This window comes from Nerophis lumbriciformis, linkage group LG15 (assembly GCF_033978685.3).
Source record: "Nerophis lumbriciformis linkage group LG15, RoL_Nlum_v2.1, whole genome shotgun sequence".
In the NCBI taxonomy this organism is placed as follows: domain Eukaryota; kingdom Metazoa; phylum Chordata; class Actinopteri; order Syngnathiformes; family Syngnathidae; genus Nerophis; species Nerophis lumbriciformis.
This window is the reverse complement of record NC_084562.2, coordinates 18,988,694-19,000,000: the sequence shown is the minus strand read 5'-3', so window position 1 is coordinate 19,000,000 and position 11,307 is coordinate 18,988,694. Positions and strand designations below refer to the sequence as shown.

General features: G+C 42.8%; 1 protein-coding gene across 3 annotated transcripts in view; it reads right to left on the bottom strand.

Moving 5' to 3' along the window:
• The window catches only part of cbfa2t3 (CBFA2/RUNX1 partner transcriptional co-repressor 3), a 168,285-nt gene extending 158,626 nt beyond the window's left edge, over positions 1-9,659 (bottom strand). For all 3 annotated transcript variants that reach the window (XR_012050834.1, XM_061974766.1, XM_061974767.1), the window contains exon 1: positions 9,026-9,659. Coding sequence is in view for 2 of the 3 variants with exons in the window: in XM_061974766.1 (XP_061830750.1) it covers positions 9,026-9,191 (166 nt within the window). In the remaining variant the exon portion in view is untranslated. The remainder of the gene's footprint in view (positions 1-9,025) is intronic.
• Positions 9,660-11,307: the final 1,648 nt, after the last annotated feature.

Sequence of the window (11,307 nt, the reverse complement as noted above, 5' to 3'; positions counted from 1 at the left end):
GGTCATAGCCATAGACCGGATTAGCGCAGAATGATGAAGTTGGGAGTAAAGCCGACATCTTTAGAGATTCCCTGCACCTTTTCCCCTTAAAGATCCATGATTTACTTTGTCTCCTTTTCTTCCACTCTCCTCTCTTATTGCCTTCCCTTCCTCTATCTGGACCTGCTAGGAGGGTGCGCTAGTGCAGGGTGGCAGTTCCTTATTGTGGAGAGTCTGTGTGTGTGTGTCTGTGTGTGTGTGTGTGAGTGTGTGTGTGTGTCAGTATGCTGTTTGCGGCTGATAAGGCCCAGGGAGAAGAGCCAGCGTGCCGACATATTCTTACCACCGTGGTTATCGGCCGTCGCAGCTGTGCCTGAGCTCGGTGACATCTGCTCCCTCACAGGAAGCCTATGCTGCAGCTCATAACGCCTCACACTAACACACACATACACACACACACACACACACACGTACACAATGATGCACAGTTACAGGTAGAACTCCTTGAGACAATGAAGTGTGTTTACACCTCACACTGACACATTTTTGATTTCCTCTGTGTGTGTGTGTGTTGCACATGTGAGATGACTGGATTGGAGCACTGACACTGTAGTCCTACTGGCTCTTTATCACTGACTTACAGAGGGGATGCTTATGACTAAGCCTAATTATAGAGGCCTTATCGGTGCAATGTTCACAAAGCTCATTACTGCCAAGAAATGGCAAGCGCTGCAGGTAATTCACTACACTGGGTATTAGTCCTCTATCTGGCTTAGAGTTTCTACATATTCACTCTATAAAATTAGGATTTTCATATCTGGATCTAATGGCAGCTCTCCCCTCTCGAACCCTCAGCTGATTTAAAGCGACTGTCGTTTTTACTTCAAGGCGTTACTTTGTTTCTTTAAGAATCAATTAGTTTGTTCTTTCCTCGCCTCCTTTCTGCCACTTTGCAAAGTAGTCCATCTTCCCCGATTTAGACCACCACCAAAGAGGACACAGTGTTTTTGACTCCGTAAGGTGTTTGGCGGCGGACTTCCACAGACCTCGACTCAGCCCGTGCCTTGTCAGTTACATTTAAAGGCCTACAGAAACCCACTACTACCGACCACTGTCATGTCTGTGTGATCATGTTTTTTGTTTTGGTCATTTTCGGTTTTGTTTTTGGACTTTCTGTGCACTTTTGTTTTGTCACCATAGCAACCATTAGTTTTCACCTGTCACGTCACGCACCTGTTTCACGTTTTGAGTCACGCACCTGTTTTCGTTAATCATGTCTGTAGTATTTAAGTTCATTGTTTTCAGTTTGTCTTTCTGGTGACATCCCACAATTATGCTCTGTCCATCGTTCATGCTGCTCCTTTTAGCCCATGCCAAGTAAGTTTTGTTTATTAATGCTATAGTCTTTTGGTTTCATAGTTTGTTCTCCGCCACTGTGCGCGCTTTTCGTTTGTACTTTATTTTGATGTATTAAATAAATCATGTATTTACATTTCCGTCTCGCCCGAGCCAACTTTCCGTTGCATTCCGGAAAAGCAAACACCCAGGACCTAGTCTTGACAACCACGCAGTCTGATAGTTTATATATCAATGAGGAAATCTTAAAGGGGAACATTATCACCAGACCTATGTAAGCGTCAATATATACCTTGATGTTGCAGAAAAAAGACCATATATTTTTTTAACCGATTTCCGAACTCTAAGTGGGTGAATTTTGGCGAATTAAACGCCTTTCTATTATTTGCTCTCGGAGCGATGACGTCACGTTGTGACGTCACATCGGGAAGCAATCCGCCATTTTCTCAAACACAGAGTCAAATCAGCTCTGTTATTTTCCGGTTTTTCCACTGTTTTCCGTACCTTGGAGACATCATGCCTCGTCGGTGTGTTGTCGGAGGGTGTAACAACACGAACAGGGACGGATTCAAGTTGCACCAGTGGCCCAAAGATGCGAAAGTGGCAAGAAATTGGACGTTTGTTCCGCACACTTTACCGACGAAAGCTATGCTACGACAGAGATGGCAAGAATGTGTGGATATCCTGCGACACTCAAAGCAGATGCATTTCCAACGATAAAGTCAAAGAAATCTGCCGCCAGACCCCCATTGAATCTGCCGGAGTGTGTGAGCAATTCAGGGACAAAGGACCTCGGTAGCACAGCAAGCAATGGCGGCAGTTTGTTCCCGCAGACGAGCGAGCTAAACCCCCTGGATGTCTTGGCTCACACCGTCCCTTATGCCACCGAAGATGATCAAGAGAAGAATATCGACCCTTGCTTCCCTGGCCTGCTGACATCAACTCCAAAACTGGACAGATCAGCTTTCAGGAAAAGAGCACGGATGAGGGTATGTCTACAGAATATATTAATTGATGAAAATTGGGCTGTCTGCACTTTCAAAGTGCATGTTGTTGCCAAATGTATTTCATATGCTGTAAACCTAGTTCATAGTTGTTAGTTTCCTTTAATGCCAAACAAACACATACCAATCGTTGGTTAGAAGGCGATCGCCGAATTCGTCCTCGCTTTCTCCCGTGTCGCTGGCTGTCGTGTCGTTTTCGTCGGTTTCGCTTGCAAACGGTTCAAACCGATATGGCTCAATAGCTTCAGTTTCTTCTTCAATTTCATTTTCGCTACCTGCCTCCACACTACAATCATCTGTTTCAATACATGCGTAATCTGTTGAATCGCTTAAGCCGCTGAAATCGGAGTCTGAATCCGAGCTAATGTCGCTATAGCTTGCTGTTCTTTCCGCCATGTTTGTTTGTGTTGGCTTCACTATGTGACGTCACAGGAAAATGGACGGGTGTATATAACGATGGTTAGAATCAGGCACTTTGAAGCTTTTTTTAGGGATATTGCGTGATGGGTAAAATTATAAAAAAAACTTCGAAAAATAAAATAAGCCACTGGGAACTGATTTTTAATGGTTTTAACCCTTCTGAAATTGTGATAATGTTCCCCTTTAAAGGCCTACTGAAACCCACTACTACCGACCACGCAGTCTGATAGTTTATATATCAATGATGAAATCTTAACATTGCAACACATGCCAATACGGCCGGGTTAACTTATAAAGTGTAATTTTAAATTTCCTGCGAAACTTCCGGTTGAAAACGTCTAGGTATGATGACGTATGCGCGTGACGTCGATGGTTGAAACGGAAGTATTGGGACGCCATTGTATCCAATACAAAAAGCTCGGTTTTCATCGCAAAATTCCACAGTATTCTGGACATCTGTGTTGGTGAATCTTTTGCAATTTGTTCAATGAACAATGGAGACTGCAAAGAAGAAAGCTGTAGATGCGATCGGTGTATTAGCGTCTGGCTACAGCAACACAACCAGGAGGACTTTGACTTGGATAGCAGACGCGCTATCCGACGCTAGCCGCCGACCGCATCGATGATCGGGTGAAGTCCTTCGTCGCTCCGTCGATCGCTGGAACGCAGGTGCGCACGGGTGTTGATGAGCAGATGAGGGTTGGCGTAGGTGGAGAGATAATATTTTTATCATAGCTCTGTCGGGGTCCGTAGCTATGTTAGATTCCATGGCGTCGTTAGCAACAGCATTGTTAAGCTTCGCCAGGCTGGAAAGCAATAACCGTGTAGTTACAGGTCCATGGTTTAATAGTATTGTTGATCTTCTGTCTATCCTTCCAGTCAGGGGTTTATTTCTTTTGTTTCAATCCGCATTTAAGCCCGATGCTATCACGTTAGCTCCGTAGCTAAAGTGCTTCACCGATGTATTGTCGTGGAGATAAAAGTCACTGTGAATGTCCATTTCGCGTTCTCGACTCTCATTTTCAAGAGGATATAGTATCCGAGGTGGTTTAAAATACAAATCCATGATCCACAATAGAAAAAGGAGAGAGTGTGGAATCCAATGAGCCCTTGTACCTAAGTTACGGTCAGAGCGAAAAAAGATACGTCCTGCACTGCACTCTAGTCCTTCACTCTCACGTTCCTCATCCACGAAGCTTTCATCCTGGCTCAAATTAATGGGGTAATCGTCACTTTCTCGGTCCCAATCGCTCTCGCTGCTGGTGTAAACAATGGGGAAATGTGAGGAGACTTTCAACTTGTGACGTCACGCTACTTCCGGTACAGGCGAGGCTTTTTTTTTTTATCAGCGACCAAAAGTTGCGAACTTTATCGTTGTTGTTCTATACTAAATCCTTTCAGCAAAAATATGGCAATATCGCGAAATGATCAAGTATGACACATAGAATGGATCTGCTATCCCCGTTTAAATAAACAAATTTCATTTCAGTAGGCCTTTAAATGTGCATTACCGCCAACTACTGCACTGGAGAGTAAACTAGGGTTCACTCCCTAACATTAATTCATATATACCTAAATTCTATTCCATAAACCTGTCCTATTTATTTATTTTGTTTTAATCAAATACGTGATGTGATTCCTTCCTCATTTGTGCTCCCCCTTACAGTTCTTCCCGCTCCTACTGCTCCTACTATTGTATGTAAGTGTCTTCCACTTGTACTCGTGTCCCGATGTGATTGCCACTCTTTCAAAAGGTTACTGAGAGGTACCTCTCTAAGCTGCTCTAGCATTAGTGCCTGCTTTCCCAGCTGATCTGCCAATTCATTGCCCTTTATGCCTGTGCGAGCCATAACCCATAGGCTGAGGTGGGTAGTAACGCACTACATTTACTCCGTTACATCTACTTGAGTAACTTTTGGGATAAATTGTACTTCTAAGAGTAGTTTTAATGCAACATACTTTTACTTTTACTTGAGTATATTTATAGAGAAGAAATGCTACTTTTACTCCGCTACATTCAGCTCGCTCCTCGCTACTGATTTTTATCGATCTGTTAATGCACACTTTGTTTGTTTTGGTTTGTCGGACAGACCTTCAAAGTAGGATCTATCGCATGCCTGCGTTTCACCAATCAAATGCAGTCACTGGTGACGTTTGACTCCGTTTCACCAATCAAACAGAGCCAGGCGGTCACATGATTAACTGCACATAAAGTTTCAGCAACAAACAACAACAACAATGGCAGCGACAACAACGAACGCAAACACCCCTGGCCTCACATAAAATCGATGTTCACGCTTCAGACAACCAAAAAAACAGTTATGCAATGCGTTGTCATATGCGTCTCCCCAAACAAATGGATATTTCAGCTTGCATGAACTCAACGTCAAATTTGAGGAAGCACATGGCGGTAAGTAACGTTAGTAGATATGTTGGCTGTCACCGTAGGCTGATGTTAGCTTCCCTGCTATGAATCACTGTCAAATGTACATCGTGTGGGGACATTTATTAACGCACTGCAGCCTCATAGACAGACAGACGGAGACACACACACACACACACACACACACACACACACGCACAGTCGCGCACACACACTCACGCATGCATACAAACACCAATCAGAAGTGCACAGTGTGTTCCCAGGTGCAGCCCACACCTATTAGTTTATGGTTTGCGTAAAGGCTAACTTGTTATTTTCCTTTGTAATATCTGCCTACTGAGCCTATGGTGCTGTTAAGTTATTGTGGCTCAATTTGCCTTCATTGTTTTTATTTTAATGTATTATGATTTAATATATATTATTGTTTTAGTTGCTTAAGAGATATTCCTGGCTCTGAATTTGCTCATTGCTATTTTTATGTTTTTGTGCATATTTCTTGCCGCCATCATTAAACCAACAGGTTACTCATCAGTTACTCAGTACTTGAGTAGTTTTTTCACAACATACTTTTTATTTAAGTAAATATTTGGGTGACTACTCCTTATTTTTACTTGAGTAATACATCTCTAAAGTAACATTACTCTTACTTGAGTACAATTTCTGGCTACTCTACCCACCTTTGCCCATAAGAACATTATGCTGGTATTCACCCTCTCATGCCTGAACAGTCTTCTATAGCTTTAAAACCCATAGGTTCTTATACCAAAAACAGAGGTATTTGCATAAGGGTGGGCACACAGACAACCTATGCACATTGTTTTTTCTTTGAATCAAACCTAACATATGATGCTTTAGTCTTGAGAGAACCTCAGGTACAAATGTACAATGCTTTCATCTTGGAAGGTTGTTCAAGGTCCCCGACATCTGCTTAGCCATTTGTTCAGTGTCAGGTCAACAGGTTCAACAAAGGCTCATACATTTGTAAGCATGCTGTCTTCTATACTAATCTTTATTATGCATGGATATTCAATAAGCATACATTCTAGGCCAACCTTTGAGTATAACTATTTCAGAATCAAAATCAGAATCAGAATCTGAATAGTTTTTATTGCCATTGTTTGAGAACGGGTTCACAAACTATGCATTTTTCTTGGTGCAATCGTACAACATAAAACACATACAACACAGATTTGGTAATAAAAAGAGCTGTAACTGAGCTATCAGATTTATTTAATAAGCAATCCCAAAAATACTTCTAAATCGTAACAAGGGACAAGCAGAGAACCTGCCTCTTAATCAATCACTTCATTAATCAGCTGTTGTTCTTGACCAGTGGTTCTTAACATCACCCCTTAATGACAAATGGCCACTCAAACTAGTCAGCACTACACACACCAATGGAATGGACAGAAATGAAAAGCCGGGGAATTTGGTTCGACATCAATTAGGATAGGATAGGAGGATATCATAGACTTTATTCATCTCAAAATGGGGAAATTATATCGAAAAGTCCTTTAAAAAACATCAAAGGCCAACTTCAAAGATTTCAAAGGATATATATATATTTTTTAGAAAGCGCAGAGATGATGCAAACAGCTGCCATTCCAGTAGTGCCCTTTCTATAATACATACAGCTACAAAAGTTAAACACAACTAAAAACCAAAAAAATTTTTTAGCAATAAATGCATATCCAACACATAGAATTTCACCATGCATAGACAGACTACAAATCAAAACAAAAACAACATTTCACCACAAACTACCTCTTACACTGCTTCTAGAACTTCCCTGGAAGAACATATGCAATAGTACCTCAACTTGCGAGCACATTTCGTTCCAGGATTAAACTTACAACTCAAAAACACTCATATCTCAAATCAGCCCCGTCCTTTGAAACGAGTTGAAATCCATTTTGATCTGTGCTTTGTCCTCCCAAAACACCACCGTTTTAATTTTGCAACTGTCAGGCTCAGGTAAACGTCGCTTGCGGGGCGACACCCTATAATGCAAGAGACTGCATTAGGCCTGCAGGTAAAAGCATATTCAATAACAAAACAAAATCTAGTGCAACGTGGAAGTGCACTGGAAGCATGGAAATGCTAATCATCCATAGTAGAAAGCAGTGGTGGGCCGTCTCTGCTGGCCTAACATAACCAGAAATCATGATCATAATTAAAGATAAAAGTATTTTTGAATTTACTTTCCCTAAATATCTAAAAGTATTCATACTCTCTTCATGTCATATTATGCTCCTTTCAGTGCTGTTGTTTTTAGGTTAAGAGTTTTTATCCAATCAGAATTCAGCTAGCTTATGTTGTTGCCATGCTGTACCAAATCTGCCCGCAGCCTTCAGAATCAAAAATCCGGGCGTCTGTGCACTGTAAGTGAACGGGCACATACAGTTGATAGATAATTCCGATAGCCAATCAGATCACAAGTTGTTGTCAGTAAGGCCTCTTAGCTGGCCTCACGTTGAACGTGACATTTACGCATCCTGTGATTTGATACTCACTGCAGATCAGCAGAGCCACACCTGGGCTCGTTAGCGGATGAATTTGAGAACACATACAGTTGATAGACAGTTGCGATAGCCGATCAGATCACAAGTTGTTGACAGTAGCCTATCTAGGTAGCCTGATGTTAACGAGACTGTGATCGGATACTCCCTTGTCATTCCAAAGAGAGTATCCAATCACAAGTTGCAATTTCAATTTACCAAGTGTCGCGCCGTAGCCATACCGGGCTTGCAGAGAAATCTCAGATTTTTTTAACCCACAAAGAAGGACAACAAAATGTTGATTATATTTGCAAGGCCATTTTCAAGAAGGATATTTAAAGAGAAACTACATCTTGTGAGACGATGTCGGACAACCCCGGAAGCTGGCTCAGCTGTCCCGGTGATGAAATGGGGAAATGCCCGCCACTTCCATTCGAATCAACCGACCACGATCCTTACCGCTGGCTTATATGGCGTCAAATGGGTTCTACAAATTGTGAGGTCAAATATTTTAATTTTGATAGTACCACATAAGATATGTTTGAATTGCTGATGTGGGTTTATTGATTTTTAAATACGCCAGAAAATAACCCGTTTTGTACACTCTTCAATGCCCAGTAGTGCGTAAATGTGTTCCTGTATAGTATTTCTCCAGCAATGGTCATGTGGTGACATAAATTATGGTACTTTTAGAGGTAATCATTGAAGTCGGACAAACTTGAAGGCCTCAGTTGGTAGAAAGCAAAGAAAACATTTACAATAACCCAGCTTCCTGTGCACTTCCACGTTGCACTAGTTACTATTTTGTCTTTAAATTTACTTCTACCTGCACGCCGTCTGCTTACATGAGCCTGACATGATCCAGTCATGAAAGAGGAATTAGGTAGAACTAAATAGAACTTATTAACAATGAGGTACAGTTGTTCTGACAGGACTAGGAACAAATCAACAATGACAAGCTCCTAAAATTGCAATGAGAAGACGTAGACACAAGTATGTTTCTAAGCTCTAAAAGGGTCTGAGGTTCATTAGTCAATAATTTTAAAGACGTGTACCATTTCACCCCTAAAGGTAAAATGATGTAGTCTGTTCTAAGGTCAAAGGAACTTAGAATCATGTTGGATAAATTACTTTATAAAAAAGTCATTTAAAATCTAAACTTGATGTTGTTCCAGCCAACTTCCGTCCATAAACAACAAATCCTTCAACAAGATGATGGAATAGGTCCTTTTTGGTTAGCAATATTAAACCCTAACAGACTGATTATCCATCAATCACTCTCACTTAACGAGCAAAATTTGACTTCAGACAGACCCTCCATCCCTCACGTCAACGCACTGCCTAACGTTCTGTGAAATGGTCACAATGACAAGACGAGCTCTTACCTTCACTACGTCCGTAGTGGACGCCGGCTGTTGACTTCGGATCGAGGCATCTGTGACGGTCTTTAGCCCTCAACTCTCTGCGACTGACCAACGTCACAGTGGGCACCAGATGTCCGGCTTTCAGGTTAGCCTTCCTTTGGTGCTCCAGATGGACCTCAGCAGACATCTTCCAAAACCGAATATCCTCACGGCGACGATGGGAACAGTCGTGGTCTCTGTCTGTCCACTCACGGAGTGAGTTCCAGCAAAGGCAAGAAAATACTCTCTAAAGCTCTACGGTTTACAGCATGGTTCCACAATGAAAATCTCTGGCGTGTATCTTCTCATAAATGTCCATCCTTTTCACAGTACAACTCACTGAATTATACCTTGCAGGGGCAATAAGATGTAATGTTCCAAAGCGAGAAAACAAGATTGCGTCCTCGTCTTCCTTTCATGTCTTTGCCAATTGGGATCCCAGCAGTAATATTCCTTGTTTCCTTTGATATATATTTTTTCCCTTCAAAGTACGACGTTAGCTTTGATGTAGACGACTCGCCAGCCTTCAACCGGAAGTCTCTTCAGAGTGAACTTAACACATTCCTCCGTGGCTTTGTCAGTTCTTAGGGTTTCTTCAGGTTCTCCTCTCAGTGCATGTGTGTGAGGCACTGCAGTGTCTGTGTATGTGTGACTGAGTCAGTGGCAGGTCAGTTAGTGTCACGACTCTATCTAAGGGGGGGCCGTGCTGTGGTATGAACCCTCCTACTGCGTTGCGCGACTCTGCCGCTCAAAGGAGAAGTATGCACTGGTGTGTCACAGTGTAGCAGTGGTGCAATCCCTGGGGAGGCCTGGCTGGCTTCACTGATAGCAGCAGGCAGCGGCAGCAGGCAGCAGGACCTCAACCTCCATCTGGGCTTCCTCTGCGGGAACCAGCTGTGACTGCGGCCAGCAGCATCTTCCCTTATTTTTGTCTGTTGCCCTCCTTCTGCAGCTTCCTCTTTCCACACCTGTAATGACATGTTTCTCAGTTCCATAGCCAGAAACACCCTATTTTGTCAGGTTTCTCTCATTCCTGAACACATCGAAATTGCTTACCATCATCTGCAAAAATCAGAATCTAGAATCAGAAATACTTTAATAATCCCCGAGGGGAAATGAAGATTTTCAGCACAATCCCATTCAAGAGCAGACAAACATTACAGGGAGACAGAACGGGATCGCTGACGGGTCTGACAACTTTATAAACAAGGTGAGAAACAGGTAAAAAGTTAAAGTTAAAGTACCAATGATTGTCACACACACACTAGGTGTGGTGAAATTATTCTCTGCGTTTGACCCATCCCCTTGTTCACCCCCTGGGAGGTGAGGGGAGCAGTGAGCAGCAGCGGTGGCCACGCCCGGGAATCATTTTGGTGATTTAACCCCCAATTCCAACCCTTGATGCTGAGTGCCAAGCAGTAAGGTAATTGGTCCCATTTTTATAGCATGGGTATCAAACTCTGGCCCGCGGGCCAAATTTGTTCATTTGGCCCTTGAGGCAATATCAAATTAACATTAGAGCTGGCCCGCCGGTATTATACAGCGGCGGTGTACTCATACTTGCCAACCCTCCCGATTTTCAGTGCCCCTCCCGAAAGTCTTCCGGGGCAACCATTCTCCCGAATTTCTCCAGATTTCCACCCGGACAACAATATTGGGGGCGTGCCTTAAAGGCACTGCCTTTAGCGTCCTCTACAACCTGTCGTCACGCCTGCTTTTCCTCCATACAAACAGCGGGCCGGCCCCTGTCACATGATATATGCGGCTTCTACACACACATAAGTGAATGCAAGGAATACTTGATCAACAGCCATACAGGTCACACTGAGGGTGGCCGCATAAACAACTTTAACACTGTTACAAATATGCGCCACACTGCGAAACCACACCAAACAAGGATGACAAACACATTTCGGGAGAACATCCGCACCGTAACACAACACAAACACAACAGAACAAATACCCAGAAGCACTAACTCTTCCGGGACGCTACAATACCAACACCAAACCCTGCCCCCCCCAACCCCGCCCACCTGAGCCCCGACATTAATGAACTAGCATCCCAGAAAAGATGTCAGGTATCTGGCTTGGGCACATCAGATTAGATCAGTGTGTTGCAAACTGAGCAGTAAAAAGGCCTGAATGGTTGATTTATTCATTGTTATTTTATTTTCAAATTTATTAGCCTGTGGAAAAAGTTAATGTTGATATTTACCTCAGAAGACTGCAAATAGAAAAGAGGCATTCCATTTTTTATTTAAATT